Source organism: Artemia franciscana, chromosome 10 (genome assembly GCF_032884065.1).
Source record: "Artemia franciscana chromosome 10, ASM3288406v1, whole genome shotgun sequence".
Lineage (NCBI taxonomy): Eukaryota > Metazoa > Arthropoda > Branchiopoda > Anostraca > Artemiidae > Artemia > Artemia franciscana.
In genome coordinates this window covers 15,949,001-15,968,703 of record NC_088872.1, presented here as the reverse complement: position 1 = coordinate 15,968,703, position 19,703 = coordinate 15,949,001, and the positions used below count along the sequence as shown (strand labels likewise).

Sequence of the window (19,703 nt, the reverse complement as noted above, 5' to 3'; positions counted from 1 at the left end):
AAGCTTTGTATGAAGGGACTTATCCCCTAAGAAGCGTTTCGGATGTGGTCTAGGTCCCATAGCTTTCTTCAAGGAGAAATGTTTGATGATACCTTTGGCAGACAATTTAACGCGTATGGGCTTGCGCTTGGTAACTAATTCAATGTATATAGAATACTCAGATATTCACGTGAAGAAAAGTATGTATTTATTTGAATGGCAATTCTATACAAAAAAGATGGGCCACAACTGATCAAGCTATGATCTGGTCCTTTAGACAACGTACTGCTTACATTTTAATTTGTTTATTGGATTCCAGCACAAAGCTAAGAAATTAAATGACAAGATTTGTTCGGGCTGGAAGAAGGGGAGGGCTGTTGTGGTGTTAATCGTAGTATTTATGAGAAAAGTTTTTGAAATAATGCAGTTTATAGTCGACGTCAATAACGTGACCTCAAATGACCTGGTGACACGGTTTCCGTAGTCGTGCCTCATTTGTGACATGTTATAGCCCATACCTCTCTGTTGTCTTTCTCTCAAGGGGCTTAGTCATTGGTTGAATCAGGTTGGCCCCTTCAGAAAACAGACACATGGCTAAACATTTTATTCCGGCTTTTGCGTAATGGGACTGTCACTATTGAGGTAAATTCCGCCTACTCCTACAAAAAAGTGTGAACAACCTCTGACCGTCACAATCATTATTTTTTTCTCTCCTAAAAAACATATACTCAGCCAATTAATTCTTTTTTAATTTGTAACTATCAGCTTCTTTCAACCAATTTATTTACGAGGACAAAATTTAAGATGTATTGTTTAACCTAATGGAACTCATCAATCACATTTACAATTTCTTAATTATTGTATCATTTAGCTATGCTTGATCTATAATGAATTAACTACCTATCTACTTAAGCCTACTTATCCAATGTTTGTCAGGACTAGAATTTATTGAAAGGTCAGAACAGGGCCGTATCCAGGATTTTTTTTTTGGGAGGGGTGGAGGGGTTTACAAAATGAGCTTTAAGAATACGTCAAAAATTTGTTTCTATTCATTTGTGTTACGTTTTTACGAGTCGTACAAATATTTTTTGGGGGAGGGGGTCAACCCCTTTAACCTCCTTGGATACGGCCTAGGATCAGGTACACTGGTAAAATGGTCCCTCTGCATTTTAAAACAGTGATGGGAAAACTAAAATGTTCCGGCTGTGATGTAATATTTGGAATTAGAATGGCATCTGTCATAGAAAAATACTAACTTATATACATAATATCATACCTTGAGTCATAATGCCATGATGTCACCATATGTTAGAAATGGTATGGAATATTTTAAAATCAGAGGAATATTCATTGATTTATTCAGAGGAATAAATCAGAGGTCATACACCTTAAGTGTTTCGCCATACATCAGTTATTTATAAACCCAAACAACTCCAGTTATTTTGAATCTGAACGATTAAAAAAGAAGAAACGGTTTGCATGAAATAAAAATTGGACTGAACTAGTCAGGTAGAGCCTTTTCAGCTTAAAACAAGGTCAGTCTTAATATTTTCTGGGCAAAGAATGGCTTTCACATTGTGGCAAACTGCTTTCCAGTGCATCTCGACTCAGCCGTTTATTTAGTGATGTGTTTGAAAGCAATTGCTATGCCAGAAAAGAAGTTATAGAATAAATAAGTCTTGTATGAAACACAAATAAAAGCCTATAAAAGAGTTTAATTGACATTCACTATTCGGCGTTAAACTTAATACCCCAATGATCTTCCAATACCTTCCGAAATATAGCCATTAAACTTTGATCATGAGATCCATGGTATCTGATTCCAGTATAAGTAAGATGGACTTTAATTTAATAGTTTTTCATTACGCCGCTATTATAAACAACATTTATATATATATATATATATATATATATATATATATATATATATATATATATATATATATATATATATATATAATCGCTTTAATGTTGTGTTGCAGGCAGGGACGAATCCACAGAGTTATATACACTTAAAACGTGCAGTTTATAGCCCAATTAAATAATCAAAATGCATTATGAAACTTTACTCCTTTCAATTCAAAAGTAATATCTCTCGCAATCCTCGATACGGCCTTTATACGGGGGGTGGGGGCTTGCCCTTTCCTGATCGTCGGATATTTTTTAGCCTAGCCTCCCTGAAAAACTAAGGAAAAAGTATCTTTTGGTAAATTATGTTCGAAAACTCAAGATTTGGTCAAGACCGTTCAAAATAATCAGGCTTTGTTGTTTTGAAGAATGAAGCTCCTGCCAAATATGCCCCAAATAAATATGTTTACACGCATCCTTCTTTAGGTGTGAAGAAAATCTAATGAAAATTTCTTGATAGGCTCTTCATTTTCTGATTGTCTTTTGTGAAAAAATTGGATTTTGTCTCTCTTTTTTTATTCAAACTAAAGAATGTATTCTATTCGTTCTAAAATCAAAACAAACTGTTTGTTTTTGTAATTCCTCATATTTTTTATTTGTTCTTTACTCAAACTATTAAAACCTGTGGTTTCTATACAATTACGTCTTGAATCAAAATTCAAATTATAATTTAAAACGAGAATTTTAGTACAATATTCAGCAAATATTTTTTTAGGAACTTAATCTATCACTCTAGTTCGAAAAGATTCTTCTCTAGAATCGCAGGCTTTCTTTGATTTACATACTTTAAAATACAATATTTCTTAACAAGAAAAGCTCTCTTGTTTTCCGTTCTTGAGTAAAAATAGAGATTAATAATTGTTAATTTTCATTTCTCCACTTGGGATTTAGAAGAAAAAACTTTTCTTTGATTAAATATCGCGTATTTGAAGTGCATGCATTTGAACATATTTTTCTTCTTAATTCATCCTTAATTAATGACCTTATTGTTCACAACCTTGCATCTTTTTCAAGTGAAAAGTAGTGTGAGATTGCGTTAATTTTTTCCTATTGGATCGTAATCTGTATTGTATAACATTCTCTGATGATGTGTTTCTCACATTAAGAGAAAGAGGTAATGAACACGGGTCTTCTGTTGTACTAAAATTATGACTCATGATTAGCTGTTGCATAAGTGGGTAATGGGCTCAGAAGAGATAGGGTACTTGTGTATTATCCCGAACACACCCAAGAAGTTAGCTTTGTTTGATCTGAGTAAAACAGGTTTTTTTTTCTCGCATTCGGTTATAATTGGTTTGTTTTTTCGTGAAATAAACTACGATGCAGGTATATTTTAATTAAATATTTGATATATAGAGGTGGCTAGGGGTTAGGTATTTAACATAATGCGTTCTGGGCGGCCTGCTTTCAGTTATTCTTTGTTGTACTTTTCTTAGTTTTGTTACTAAAGTGTTATATTTTGTCATATTTTGGTATATTTTCATTAAAATCAACCTAAATTCACTTCTAGAGTGTGTTCGGGATAATAAGCAAGTACCGAGTTATATACACATGGCGAAGTTCGAGCCCATGCCCCACCCTAAATACTGATACTATTATGAATTTACTTTACTTTCCATTACTTGCCATATAGTTCGCCTGTTTTTTCAAGCTACTCCTGTCCTCCCTCCGCTAACTGTTGTGTTCCCCGAAAAAGATTTAGGTTTGTCCGCCTAATTCGAAGACTCAGTTAAGGATCGAAGCTAAGGCCTAAATAGCGTCTCTTGTCCGTGTTAGTGTTTTTTGCTGTTGTTGAACTGCTGTTGATGTTTTATTAACACAGAAAAACAAATATTTTTTATCCTAAAAAATCGAAACCGGCAATTCAATTTGTTTGTTTTTATATTTGCGGTTTTAAGTTTTTAATAACGATTTTTTTTAATTACATCTGCTAGGAAGCCATTTTCGATTGGTGAATGGATTTTAAATCTTCATGCCGACGAGTTTTCTTTCCTGGTGAAGGCGAGAGCTTGCAGAAAAATGCTCTCGCTCTTTTACCCCTGACTGAAGACATCCTGAGAGGGAGGTGGGCCCGGTGCAGTTACTATTTGAAAGTGTTTTTGATCTATAAGTTCGAGGTCAATATGTCTGAAATCTTTTAGTGTGAATTTGTCTTTGCTACGGCTCTATTTTTTAATCACAGAACGAAGCTATATGTGTAAAAAAGCTCAATGAGAGCAAGGGTTTAAACACTGTCCGGTCGCACATATTCATGCAGCAGGGGAAAATTTTAGTTCAGGAATTCATTCCAATGATGCCACAGTTTGAATTATGTAGAAGTACGTGAACTATAGTCTGTGGAAAACATCAGAAAATGCAGAAACAATTATACAATTTTTTAGGTTTCGGGGAACGTGGGAATGAGTTTTCCCTCCCTGCATACTCGTATGAGTCAGAGGCTATAGTCGTTCACTGGTACAATTATTTCCGGGAAAAGGATTTTGCAGCAAATGGTCGCTCCTAAACTATCGACGATAAGACGACCTCATTTTACGGATAGGATCAGGCCTATAGCGATCAGAGGATATGCGCGCGTTAGAATGTAAAACTACTTCTACTACTAACAACTCACTGCAGCACCAAGCCCTTGAGGCCAACACAGCTGCGTAGGTTATGTTATGTTTATAAAACGAAATATGTGTGAATAGTAGTGACAATAAATAAATTCTTTTGGACCTGTTATCTTGCAAATGATGTTCTAGATGTCCGTGCTTGAACTCAGGAAGGAGGGGCATTTGTGGCTTTTATTGGGAAATCTGTGGTCGAAAACAGTGATCGCCTATAATTATAGCTTTGTTGGTAATTATTGGAGTTTGACCGAATTGAAGGTCGTTTCTATAAACTGTACCTGTAACCAAAGGATTTATTTCTAGTATTATTCTTGTTTCTGGATAAAGTGAACGTTGTTTTTAAGAATTATTGATAAATGCAAAGGCGAAGTTTAATCAATCTTTTGCTGCTTAAAGACGGCAACATAAGATAATTTGAACTGATTTTTAGTTCCAGTCAAACTAGAGAAATTTAGGGAATTGTGTCCCCTCTGACTTCTTCCTTATCCGCCAAGTTAAGCCCAAAGAACGACTCGAAAATGCAACTCCCATTCTACGTTTTTGAATCTGGTTCCAATTTGTAGATTTCGATCTTCTAGGGTTCACAAACCCCCATAACTTCCATAGGATCAGATCATTCCTTCTTTTTTTGGACATTACACATGGCAACTTCTTATCATTAAGTCTTTCTTTTTCTTTCACCTTAAAACTAAAACAGGGACATTAATTTTCTAAGCTAAATTAAAAGTAGTATTTACTTCACTTTGAAGGGTGCTGTGTTCCTATTTGACCATACGCTCGTCGCCGATTCCATACAGCAGCTTTTGGAATGATGCCCTCAATGTTTGCAGGAAGAAACTGCAAAAGCCGGGCTTAAAGTAAATTTGCAAACAACAAAAATAATGGCAGTTGAACCGTTACTTAATAATGGCAGGCCTGGTTAGGCCCCGCGGAATTCATTACAGTTTGTGGAGCCCATATTGAAGTTGTTTACAGTTTCTCTATCTTTGCTTCGTGATTTCGAAGAAGGGATCCGTGGATGCGGAACTAAGTAGCCGCATCGAGAAATCAGATTCGAATTGAAAATGGAGCATCTGAGATATAAGATCTTTCTATATATCAAGTTTCATTAAGATCCGATCACCCATTCGTAAGATAAAGAAACCTCAATTTTCACGTTTTCCAAGATTTCCGGTTTCCCCATCCAACTCCCCCTAATGCCACCGGATCTGGTCGGGATTAAAATAAGAGCTCTGAAGCACAAGATCCTTCTAAATATCAAATTTCATTAAGATCTGGTCACCCGTTCGTAAATTACAAATGCCTCATTTTTTCTAATTTTTCTGAAATTACGCCCCCCCCCAAACTCCCCTAAAGAAAGCGGATCCGGTCCGGTTGTGTCAGTCACGTATCTTGGACTTGTGCTTATTCTTCCCACCAAATTTCATCCTGATCTCTCCTCTCGAAGCGATTTCCAAGATTCCCCCCCCCAATGACACTGGATCCGGTCGAGATTTGAAATAAGAGATATAAGTTACGAGACCCTTCTAAATATGAAATTTCATTAAGATCTGATCACTCCTTCGTAAGTTGAAAATACCTAATTTTTTCAAATTTTTCATAATTAACCCTCCCCCCAACTCACCCGATGAGAGCGGATTCGTTTCAGTTATATCAATCACGTATCTAGGATTTGCGCTTATTTTTCCCACCAAGTTTCATACCGATCTCTTCACTCTAAGCGTTTTCCAAGATTTTAGGTTTTCCCCTCCAGCTCCCCCCAATGTCACCGGATCTGGTCGGGACTTAAAATAAAAGCTTTGAGACACGATATTCTTCTAAATATCAAATTTCATTAAGATCCAATCACCCGTTCGTAAGTTAAAAATACCTCTTTTTTCTATTTTTCCGAATTAACTGTACCCCCACTCCCTCCCTCCCCCAGATGATCGAATCGGAAAATGACTATTTCTAATTTAATCTGGTCTGGTCCCTGATACGTCTGCCAAATTTTATCGGCCTAGCTCATCTGGAAGTGCCTAAACTAGCATAACCGGGACCGACAGACAGACAGACCGACAGAATTTGCGATAGCTATCTGTCACTTTGTAAGTACCAAGTGCCATAAAAAGGAGCCTGTCAGTTGTAAAGGATTTCGTACCTCTGTCCTACATTTAATGTCTTCATAGCTCTGGTACAAATGAAATGACGTGTCCTCTTATACTTGGAAATGAGATTTTACCGACATCTAAGTCGCATCGAAAGTTGCAGGTCTCATTTGGATTTCTTTCATGTACTACCAATGAACTTGTCCATACTTGGCATCGAAAGTTGCAGGTCTCATTTGGATGTCTTTCATGTACTACCAATGAACTTGTCCATACTACAGCAAAGACATGGACGTCGTGGAGAGAGTGCAAAGAAGAATGACCAAGCTCTTGTCAATCCCGATTCTCGTCTATCGTTTCCCGCTTGGTGACCTTATAAAGTTTCTCAGACTCTGTCATGTCATTAAGATTATGAAGCGACTCACACATTAATCCATTTTAATCATTGCCACCTCCGTGGTCATTATTTTAAACGTAGAGGTGAATGATTCCGCATAGACGTTGCCACTAGACTTCCCAAAACTGTACTGTAAATGAATAGAATGACCTATACGATGTCGTTATTACCACTGTCTTCAATTCACGGTAATATATGGCTGGGAGGGGGAAATGTATTTATCAAAATCTAGGCTGGATTTTTTCTTATAATTCGATAAAAATATCAAAAAAAGTATTTTTAGAAGCCTAGTGTGACTCCTGCCCCCCTCGGTACCATGATTATGATATCCCCTTCCTTTGTAGTCTTCATGACTATTGGACAATTTTACAAATAGAAGATATTGCATCAGAATGAATTTGAAAGAGGAATATAATTCTAAGTCATTTTTTCTCGTTGATTCATTTGCCTTGTTTTTCAGTAATAACCCATTAGTGTTAATTTTCAAAAAGAACCTATTAAAATTTATAGTTATTATGTTAATAAAGAAATTACTCAATCAATTACTATATTAAGAAAAAAAATGATCTCGAATTGTGATTGTTTTACTTGCACAGCTCTTGTTTTTAATTGTAGTTATGTTTTTCCCGTTGGATTGCGGTTACAATGTTAGTCGAAAATTACGATCTCGCGTGTTCCTTTTTTTTGCCACTGGCAGATATAGAAATATTGATTGTTGTTTCAGAGCTTCCGAGTCGTTTTATTTAAGATGGTTTGAAAGCTTCTAATTAGTTTTCAGCCATATTATATTAATGAGTTTCAAGATAGTACTGCTACCAACTTTAAGCTATTATGTGGTGTAGCGAGTTTTTTTTTTACAGAGAATATAGATCTCAATACTAGCAACATAATATGACTATAGTCAGAGCGGTCATTTATGTTTTTCTCTAGAGAAAAATGAAGAGAAACTTCTCTTGTTTAAGCGAAGATTCAAAAAAAGGGATGTTTTCAAGGGGTACCGACAATCAGAAATTACATGCACCAGGTGGCCTACGAAGCGTGGCAAAAGTCTGCCCAGCGTGGTGGAATTCCGCCAAGCGTTGCATTGGTTGTACCACGTGATGCAGAACTGTGCAGTACACATGACATTCAGAGATGTAGCCTACACTAGATGGTGAAAATTAGGTGGCCTATTGGTTGTTTTATGTCACCCAAAAGTAACTTTAACTTTTGAACTATATTGTATGAACTATTGACCCTTTGGAGGGATGATCCCGTTGATCCTGCTGAAGTGAAGCACCTTAGTTTACTGCCTAGGGACTGGTTTAGACCTATTCCTCAAAGGTTGCTTTCTTTTGGGGAGGATTTCACCACATCGTTAGTTGCAAGATTGTCGTTTAGGATTTGCAAAAACAAAAGAAAATCTTAATTTGTCTTCGTAAAAAATAGTGCTAAGCTTTCTAGTATGTTTAAGCTTAAAAGGTTCATTTTCTCGCAATTATTATAGAAATTATAATAGAAATAGTTGAAGCTGAAATGTTAAAAAAAAATAAAGGGATACTTTGAGGTCTTCTAAGTAATCGTACTGGACTAATGTTGAAATGTAATGCAGACAAAGATATATCTGATTCTATTTAACTTCCGCAGCAGTATGAATGAAGTATAAATTTTGGAAGTGGATAAGAAATATATCTTGGAATGGAATTTAGGCTATACCTGAATGATGGAAGCAGAATTATCGCGAGCGAGCCCCGATTCTGGTACTGAATCGCTACCAGAAATTGTTAATCGAGACACCGAACCCCCATCTCCAGGATCAAGTGTTAAAACGTCGAACTCTGTAATATCAAATGCCAGCTCATCTCGCTGGTCAGCTTTGACAGCAAAGCTAACCTCATTTGCAAGTAAAACAAGAGTAAGTCCATATGAGTCCATCAAGCGAACTTTGAGAGCAAATCCGTCTGTTGGTTCGGTAAGTAACTCTGGAAAAAAAATCAGATCGTACAGTACCACAACAAGAGTCAGTCCGCTTAGCCTCTCATTGAGACGTAAAAACTCTACACCAGAACGAAGAAATACAAGCTCTGAAGAGACATCAAGCACTTTGAGTAGTGATGAATCGAGGCATGATACCTCACTTGGACTTGAGTCCGATTGTTGGGACGAAGAACAAAATTGGATTCTCCGATTCGATAATCTGCTAAGGCAGCCATCGCTAAGGGGAAGTACCAGAGGCTGCAAATGTGAAAGGCCACATTATAAAGGCAAGTTCTAGGTTGGAATAGCTTATCACTTGTTTACATTTTTATAGGTTTAAACTGAGTGCATATTACCGTAATTTCAAATTTTTACGTCAAATCATCCAGCAGCACACTTTACCTTGCAGTATTATTGTTCTTGTTGCTTTATTTAGTATTTACAGAACAAATACCTTACCAATATTTTGTACATCTTGAATCTGAATACGGGGACGATTTTAATTTAATATTTTTTTTATTCATATTTTTGAAGTTTGTCTTCCTCTTTTATATGAGGTCTACTTTGAAGTACTACTTTGAAATGGAAGAAATTGATGATTATCTAAAATGGAGTTTCTATTTGATTAAGTGTTTTTTTTTTTTATAAAAAAAAAGGTCGAGACAATTTCGACCTTCGAATGCTGCATATTTTGCCAAATAAAAACTATTAATTTGTTCTTTTTTATACCAGACTTGACGTTTCATCAAATTTCTAAATGAGGCTTTTGGCTAATGGTTGTAAGAGGTAGAAGAGAATCTCTGGTTTGTTCCAAGGTAGGAAAAATATTCGCACGCAATGAAATCTATCCGTGAGTTTGGGAAGCATCAAACTCACGGATAGACATCACCCAGATGTCAGGTGAGGCGGAAAACGCCTAGTCCTGCTGAAAGAACAAGAAAAAAGAACGCCATTGGATCTTACGATGATTTATTTTATTTATTTTAATTTTATTGTTTACATTTGATTTGTATTTTATTATTTGATTTGCACTGAGGATTTATTTGATTTTAGTGTTTATTACTTGAGCTATTTATAAATCGGTCCCTGAGCTAATTAATTACATTTTAACGCTAGTTTAGTACCGGTAGTTTAGAAATACCCTGATATTGACATGTGCCAAGTGATGGACTGGGAGACAAGAAAACTAAATCTTTTTGAAGCGTGTGATTGGGGATTTTATTGTTTCAAGTTTGTGCTAAATGATACTAGCAAGAGGTCGTAAGGGCTAATTTCTGGGAGAAATCTGCGCTTTCTTGTGCATTTATATTAGGCACACCAATTTGACGAGGTTTTATTGCTACAAGGAAGCTGTATTTGCTTGAAATTGGTGTTAAAGTAAATTTTTTCGTCATCTTTTGTAAAATTTGGATAATACTTTAAATTTGTTATGTTTGTCAAAATTAGACTTGATTCCTCTACTTGATTCCTTTGCCGTTATCTCGTCTAATAATTCTTGAAGCCGCGTTTTGCTTGACTCAAGCACTCCTGTATCGTCTACAAAGTCAACATCTTTGTCCTGGACTTCGGGGCTTAATCTTGTGTCTCCGTTTTCGCAGGATGTCAGTAGATTTTCGATAAGTTTTGTCCATACTTCATTGACTGTAAATCGTGTTCCTTCGGCGCGCTGTTGATATCATCATTAAGGGGTTCGATCTAAGGCTCAATCTTGGTGTTTCAGTTGCTGTTTGTTTCCCCCGAGGGGGGAATGCCCTCAAGGTTCCTGGTGTGGGTTGCAGGCCCACTGCGCACCCCTCCTTTTTCCAGGCTTGGGACCAGCTGCCTGACACCTAAGGCCCTTTAACAGGCGCAGACAGATGTATTTGCTTAATATTAATTTAAATTAGCTTTATGTATTAATAGCTCGGACATTTACGTTTTTCTTTCGATGGATTCCGTTTTCTCCCAATTATGAACTAATTCTTTTAACAAAGACTGTTTTAATACTGTCATTGTGGACAAACCTCAACTAATAAAGTGCATCTGGCAAGCAAAAGTCTATGAATTTATGAGCTTTGATGATTGCGTGTCTGAAGTTACTGATCCTTTTAGTTTGGCCATTGTTCTTTGTTTTACTTTCATGGTCAAGTTTCTTTTGTTTCTTTTTCTATATTAACCACACTAGGACACTGCGGTTTCACTCTTGCATAGAAGGCTCTCATGATTTATCTTTTGTTATTACTTTAAAATTATTTTTTTTCGTTTTGTTTGTTTATAATTTTTCAATAATGAGATAACGACTGAAAAGTAGAAATAAAGAGTTGGCTCTATTGACCAGAACTGGTAGATCCAGGAGAGTGAGGGTCCCTCCCCCCTTGGGTGTGCAGTCTACTTTGATTCATTTTTCATTTACAGTTATACATATCTATATAGACAAAAAGTCATCAAAGCAAAGGCACTTGCTTCCTCTCTTTCCTAAATCCTGTATCTGTCACTGTTTTGCGCTGGAATGCTCGTATTTTTCTAAGGTTTGTATCTGTTTTTGATACCAGTGACTTTGTTAAGTTTAGTTTGCCAAAAAAGAAAAAAAAATCGGAGCAAAAATCAGACTTGAAATGCGGCTACAGTAAGTAAAATCACACACCCAAAATAGTGTTTTGCTTCGTTGCCCTCTTACAGTTTCAGGTTAATTTACCGTAAAAAAGTGAAATACTGTTTAAAAGTCGAATTTCAATTTTAATGTGTAAACAGTGAATGCTAGACTTTCATAAGCGCTATTTTGCTTACTTTTTTTGTCTACTGAATTTTGAAATACCGTATGACTTGGAACGTTTTGGTGTTATTTGGAAAGAATTATGGTGTGCGGCGTATCCAAAAAGAGGAGCCAAATGGTTCTTGGCTCCTTTCAAAATTTGGGGATGTTATTAGTCTTTAATTGAGTTGGTCGCTTTTTGTTTGGTATTTCCTTGAATTGATCGTTTGTGCTAAATCTTTCGGGAAATCTCCTTCGGGAAATAGTTTATGGTTGCTCGAAGTTCCTTGTTAGTGAGTTAAATATTGACAAAATACTGCTAGGTTGAAGGTTTGTTTATTTTGAACCCGTGTTCTGGATATTCTTTTTTAGTTTTGTTTGGTGGCGAACAGACTTATTGAAATAATTTCCAAGTAATGTTAAAATATATGATTTTTTGTTAAAGTAGTATATTTTGCTAATGGTCGTATCTTCGGTCGTATGTGACCGAAATATCCAGTATTTTTTTTATTGTTTTTTCACTGTCTAATAGAAGGATTTATCGCTATTTGAATTTTTATTTATAGTCGTGGAAAGGCAGTATGGTCGTCAAAAATACCGTAATTGTTTCGTCGTTTGTTGTTCTTTGTTCTTTCGTTCGTTGTTGTCATGTATAAAATAATCCTTAGCACACATTTTACCAAAAACAATTAAAAAGTAATTTCGTGCAAACTGGATAAGGACTCGAACTAAGAAAAATATTGTAAAATTAATAGAGAGTGTACATTCCTACAGTTTACGAGATGAAAATGCTCTTAAGATGTTTAGTTCATTTCAGCACCGTATATCAAATGTTTGTGTAATTTATCGGTTTCATGTCGGAGCAAAAAGTACACTATTAGGATTTCCATAGCCAAAAACCCCTGAGAGGAGGCTTGGAGCCCTACCCTCTCCCATTTTGAATAGCAAGGAAGATAATATTTTCACATGTGTAGCACTGAGGCGTCCTCTTTTTTTATTTTATACTGCTAGTGAGTCATTGGAAAATCATAGATAGCTGTTTAAGGGCCCATTTTAAAAGAAGTTGCCGTGGCCCATCCCCCAGGGTAACTCACCCTTCCTGCAGGAAGTCTGATGGGACTCTAGGCCTGGGAAGGTATGACGTTAGTTAAGTATGGGGCACGTCATTTAAGTCTCAATTAATAAATGAGCCTTTGAGCCGTGGAGTATCCTTAGAAGTAGTTTGACCCACTATTTGAAAATGATTTTATTGACTAAGAAACTCCAATTCACTTTGGATATTATGCAGATGTTCATTTGGATGTTATGCAGATGATGTCTTTTAATGTTGGTAGGACCGCTTATGGAATAGGAAAATGTTTCTACGCTTTTTTTTTACGTACGCCTTTTTTTTTACACGAAAATTTTTACGTTTTATGGAAATGATCGTGAAATTCAACTTACCCTAGCTGCAATAAAGTTTTGACTTTCAAATAGTTCGTGGTAACAGACTGTTACCACGAACAGTCCAAAGAGGGTTTCGTGGGAGGTCCTTTCCATGGACGAATTTTTCATGGGGAAAGAGAATTTTCCATGAAAGGGTGCCGGATTTTCCAGCATTATTTAAAAAACGATCAGAAATTAAATAAAAAACAAGTTTTTTCAACTGAAAATAAGGAGCAACATTATAAGTAACGTATATGTGGAAGGTACCCTTCGTCAACACCTCGCTCTTTATGCTAAAGTTTTTTAGTACTTTCAAAAGAGCTATTTATTCTAATTACACGGCCTTTGTGATTTAGGGGCCATTCTTAAAGAATTGGAACACAATTTGAGCTTTAGCGTAAAGAACGAAGCATTGACGCGGGGGCGAACCCCCTCATGAACGTAATAATCTCTATTCGTTTTATGTTTTAATATTGCTCCTTTTTTTCATTTGAAAAACTTGTTTTTTTTATCAACGATTTAGGTCTGTCAAGAGTTTATGATACATCTATGCTTGAACGGTATTGGAATAAAGCCTTGTCACTAGCTGACACATGTTGGTCTATCAATTGGTAAAGACCTCAAAGAATCAGCTAAAAATGGTGGAAAATATGGCAAGTCAAACCCATTTTTCATATGGTCCAGATCTGTTTGAATGGAGCCAATCTTGCAAGGATTAATAATAGTTTAATCCAGCCCTATATACTCTTTATAGTACTCTCAACCGAATATTCAGAAAACATGGTCGTCTTAGGTAGATCCGTGTATTTTTTTTTTTTTTTTTTTTTTTTTTTTTTTTTTTTTTTTTTTTTTTTTTTTATAGATGCATGCATTTTCTGGTTAACTCGCCTCCTACCTTACACGTACCTCACTAGTCGTGTAAACAAACTGGCTATGAATAGCCAAATGTCATCTTCTGATGTTTAATATCAATTGCTGTTTTTGAAGCCTTTATTTCTTTCCTTTCTTTCAGTTGACTTAATCTTTTTTTTTTCTTTTCATATGATGGGGTATAAATAAAGATGTACATAGATTAATGTTGGCCTACCCCACTGTTAAAAATGCCTCTACGCCTAACCTAGTTACATTGTTACTGCTTCACTTTAAGTATTCGTTTTTAATCATTATATTTAACATGCTTCTGATCGCATAAGATTCCAATATTTACGTTTCTTTAAATTTCAGGTGCTAAACAAGAAGATGAAACGGATAGAGGCCTTGTAAGTTTTTTTTTTTTAAATCAGTATTCAGCTTAGCTTAGGTGCCCCTACCCCCAGATTTCAGACTCCTCAGAGGATAATTGAAACAATTAAAACCTTTAAACTACCTTCTTTGTTGGTTTGCTGTGAGCCTTTGGGTCAACTTTCTAATTACTTCATTTATGACTTCGAATTTCTGGTAATTGTTATTTTACGTTAATACTGACATTTTTTAGTATTAGAATTAAATATAATATTTAAAAACATGGAAAACTCACAGAAGCAAGTTTTGTTTAGGTTGCCTGTAAGAGGATATACCTCCACTGATTACTTGGTGAACAACTATGTAAGACACTATGTAAGGTCACCTGGATCTGGAATGGACTCCTGAGAAATATTATCCCAGGAAATCTGTCTTTTGCTCCCTTTAAAAATAAGTTCAATTGACTCAACTCTAGGGTGAAAACGTGCGTAAATTGTTGACTGTTAGCATACCATACCATAAGTTTTTAACAGTTTTAAGTTTTGTCCCATTAATTTTGTCATAGAAAAATAACGAATATTTACATTTTTTTTTTTTTTTGCAAATCTACTAAAGCAGTGTATTTAATTTGATTTTATTAAACAATAATATAAAAAAAAAACTATCGAAAAGTTTCTGCTGGAAACATTTCTATTCGTTCTTTTTGTTGTTTTACATTTTTTATCTACTTACTTTTGCTTAAAATATGTTTCTGAAGACTAAAATTTAGGAATACTACCAAAAAAAGTCTGACTAAAGGAAAAATCATTTGGGGAAAAAGGCGTTCTAATATGCAATAAATGATTAGAGTTGAGAGCCTTGCATGACGTTCACAACTTAGAAATTTTGAATGAAAAATACGGTTTTCTAGTTAAAGTAAATTAAGAGAGTGCTATGTCAATTAATAAGGGAGGCAAATCAAATATCATTCTCTCGGAAATCCATGTCCTCGTCGGTATTTTTTTCTTAATCCTCTGAAATTTGTCTACAAGATATTGATTTGAGAATAATTCAGAAGTTTATATTGCCAAAATAATGTCTGTCGGCAATGGTTTTGAAAATAATTTCGTACTTTGAAACGTTGCCAATGATAGAAATGTTTACTGAAAAACAGTTTCTCTTAGGTCAAGTGCCGCGGCATAGGATGAACATTTCAACTACTATAAAAATTGTAATTATAACCTGTTTTAAGACAGCGATACCCTTGCTTAGGATTTGTTCTAATCTAAATCTCTAATCTAAATTTGAAGGAATCTTTTTGGGGGCAAAGTGTGGTCCAAATCCCTTGAAAAACGTGTTTGTATGCTTGGAGTTTCAGACTCACCCTCTCCTCTTAGTGATCCAGATATCATCCCAACCTTGCGGAGTGGAGTATTAGAATATCTTGAGGAACCTAAATATTAAAGAACTGTTTTTGAAACAGTAGGGCTTGGGGCCAACCATCCTCTGCTTTCACTTGCCTGAGGTATAGGGTCGCCGAAGGAATCTTTTTCTGAGGGAAAGAGTGGTCACAAACTCAGAGAAAGTGTGTTTAAGTATTTTTAAAGCTGATTTCTCTTCTCTCGTCTAGGATAGCAGGAGTCATCCAAGGGTATTAGGAGTTTCTACAAAGGACCGTAATATTTAAAGAACAGTCCTTGAATGAAAATCAATAATTTAATATGTTTGAATGTTTATGTATCAAAAGTCTAGGAGTGAGAGCGTCATCAATTACTTCTTAAAGTAGAGTTTTTTTTTTTTGTATTCTAGATATGTTTTGAATTTCGGTTTCAATGATTTACACGGGGATTTTTCTATTGTGATGTCCGCGATTTGGCTCTCATTTGCATCAGATCACTGAAACCCATGCCTATGAGAGATTGCTTTTGTCTGAAATACTGTGACAGTAGTCAAAAATACGCATAATGTTTTTTTGGCTTTCGAAAATTTATGGTATTTCATTGAAGAAAAATGATAAAATAAAATTGACAAATTAAACCCCCTAGATTTTTTAAAATACATACCCCTCAACATTTTCGTGAATTACTTCCTTTGGTTCTAATGCTCACCTTACCCGCAAAGTGGTGTTAATTCACAAAATTACGTAGAGGGGCACAATGTATTTTCCAAAATCAAGGGGATGGGCACATGTGTCTTTTTTTTCTTTTCTCAATGACAATAACAAAAAAAGACATTTCTGAATGAAAATGCCTCAAAATAGGTATTTTTCTTAATTCGAAAAGGGGAGCAAGAAGTTAAACTTCCTTCTGCCGCCAATCAACACCACTTTCTCGGAACTCGTGCCCCCCAAATTGACGTCAATACGGCCCTCTTTTTTTTTAAAAAAAGTTGACAAATTTGTTGGTAAAATTACTTTTTTTTTTGTTTTTGCAATCTCTGGAAAAAGCTTAATTATCCCTCCTCTATTGGGTCGTACCTATGTATATGTATAGAATGTTTCTGCACAGTAGAATTATTATGCAGTCTGCACTATTATATCTGCATTGCTTCTATAGTTCAGTCAGAATATGGTTGGGACTCGAACAAGTTGCAAATGATTTAATATTTTATTCGATTGAGAATAATGAGCTTATTAACATATCTAATATAACGCTAACCCGAGGCTAAATAGGTTAAATTTGCCTTTAAATTATGGAGGAGGGGGACAAAATCTAATACTTTATTTCGTGATAATAAATAGAAAAGAATGTCCTCTATGGTGCTAATGAGGTCATAGAAAACGAAAATGAAGGTCGAAAAATGAGGTTGAACGTCAAACGAAAAAGAGTTTCAATAGCTCTGATAGCTCCGTAAAAGTAATTTCTTCCAATGAATTTCCACAGTTTATATTTTTTCGTCCTCCCCCTTGATACTTTGAGGATAGACTTAACAAGCATGAAAAAAAGATGGGTTGTATGTTGCCGATCCCGGTTATCACAGAATATACATTTTTTTTTTTTTTATTTATACGATATTCGTTTTTTTTAGTTTTTTTTTTTTTTTGCCGCTCAATAGCATAGGTGTCAGTTTTGGAAGTTCCTTTATTTTTCTTTTTTTTTACTCAAGAAAACCATAGAAAAGACACATTACTCGCTAAAATAGGATATATTGTTATTTTTAGAAATAATCCTTCTCACTTCAAATTCTAAGAAGGAATTTTCTAAAATAACCTTGTGATATCAGTGTTGGACTCTTTAACCTCCATTTCCTTAGTCTACGACCCCAATAACCCCATAGGAGGGACCTTTTTAATGTTTTATAACGAGCTTTTAGCTGTTTTAAAGCGGAAATCTTGGAAAACGCTTAAAGTGGAGAGATCGGGATGAAACTTGATGAGAAGAATAAGCACAAGTTCTAGGTACGTGATTGACATATCCATATCGGATCTGATCTCTTTGGGGGATTTTGGGGGGATTTCTAGTGTTTTGGTGAATTCAAGAATAAGCAAAAGTCCTAGATACGTGATTGACATACCGGGACCGGCTTCGCTCTCTTTGGGAGAGTTGGGGGGAGGATTTCCAATGCTTTGGCGATGGACGAACAGCAAAATCGATAGCTTTAGTACCGAGTCTAATTTTAAGTTCTGACCTCGTCACAAGTGCCATGTGAGCTCTTGGCTCTTATTTCCTATCGAATGGTAAAAAAGAAAATAGTTTTTGTGGTAATTTGTTTTAGGTCTACTACCCCTTTTTTGTCATATTTTTATTGTGCCACTAATCCGTGTGGGCTCATCGACACGGTTATTATTTGTGTGTGTGTGTGTTTCATGCGTTTGTTTCTTATTCGTCTGCAATACTAGTTAATACCTAAGCAGATATCGAGCATTTCAATATTTTAATTATTTTATAATGAGCAAACACGTACAGGCTTCAATTTTTTACATCCATTCAAAATATATTCTATACTAATGATAATAGTTCTAAAGCAAAATTTTTTGAAATTGAATTGCATGGCACGTTTCATTTATTTAAGGTTGTGTGTCATACTTCTTTGTTTTGTTTATTGCAAAATATAATTCCCGGCTTCGATGTATTTCTCTTTTTTTGCCCTGTTTTTGCTCTATTTGAACCTAGCCCTTTTTTCTTCATATTTCAGGGGAAGGGGTGGATACAAACCCTGCCTGTCATTGTGGGTAAAGCCTCATTACCTATGCATTCTTTTGTTTATTTTTTTGACAAAGGTGCAATCCGCTTGTTAGCAAAATTATGAATAAAAAAAGAATACTATTCTAAAACCGTTTCCCTTATAAAGAAAACATTGAGAAGATCCTACGTTTCTATTTTACATATGACATTCATGTTTTATTTTTCTCATTTTTATTTTTCTTCATTTTATTTTTACTTCTAATATGGATATCATATTTTTTACAAGCTCGGGATTAGTGACCGGGATTCGGGATTAGTACGACTGCCCTTTTGGAAAAGTAGACGTATATATTCTTTCATGAGAAATATTCTTACATAAAGCTTGCTCTGGTGGTATGAATTAATGCGATCAACATATTCATGTTTTTCACCTATACAGAAATAAATATGAGTTAAAAAAGCCCATTTTTGTAATAGAAACACCCTATTTTGATAATACAAAAATTTTAGTGGAGTAAAGTAAGGAGAAGTAGAGTAAATGAAAAATCGAAAAGAGAACAAAAACAAGAATATTGGATATAAACGCAGATAGAAAGCAAAACAGTAGGTTGGACGTACTTGGATGTGCTGCAAGATTTTTTAGTAGAGTTAGTTTTATTTTAGTGGGAACAAACAATTATTTGCTGGATTGTTTTGGAAAGCTATGAAAATATGATGAATATTTGTATTCTTTACGGGGCCATATATGGTAGTCAATATTTTCTAGAATTTGTGCATAAGTCAAATATCAAGTGAACTGGTAATCCCTTATTTCAATTTACAAATATTTTTATTGGTTTCCCTAGTCTGGGGTAGCGACCACCTTGTTGCGTCTCTTCATTGGTGCAGGACTCCTGTGCTCTTAGGTAAATCTTTGTCTTGTGCGACTTTTTTTAGTTGAAAGGCACCGAGAAGAGAAACATGCTGTAATAGCCCCTTTTTTGTGTAAGACCCCCGTCCCTTGAATAAAATTTTACATTTAAGGGATTTTTTATTATTATGAAAAATGTAGTCAAGAGAAAAGTGCTGTCTCTCCGTCCTTTCCTTGATGTTGGGCTTTGTCGCCCTTAGTTAAATTTTATATCATACAGTTTTTTGTTTTTTTTTTAAGTCAGAAATTGCTGTTAAGAAAAAAGTTGTCTCCAAATCCATTCCTTGATTTAGGACTGTGTTTGTCCTAATTTAAATTTCATATCTTGCACAATTTTCTTTCATAAAAAGTTTTATCAATAGAAAAGTGTTATTGTT

General features: G+C 35.2%; 1 protein-coding gene across 1 annotated transcript in view; it reads left to right on the top strand.

The window, feature by feature from the left end:
- LOC136031837 (CLIP-associating protein 1-like) overlaps positions 1-19,703 on the top strand; it is a gene marked incomplete in the record, with an annotated part of 169,070 nt that overhangs the window by 58,478 nt on the left and 90,889 nt on the right. The window contains 1 exon segment of the mRNA XM_065711673.1: positions 14,317-14,351. Coding sequence (XP_065567745.1) covers positions 14,317-14,351 — 35 coding nt within the window.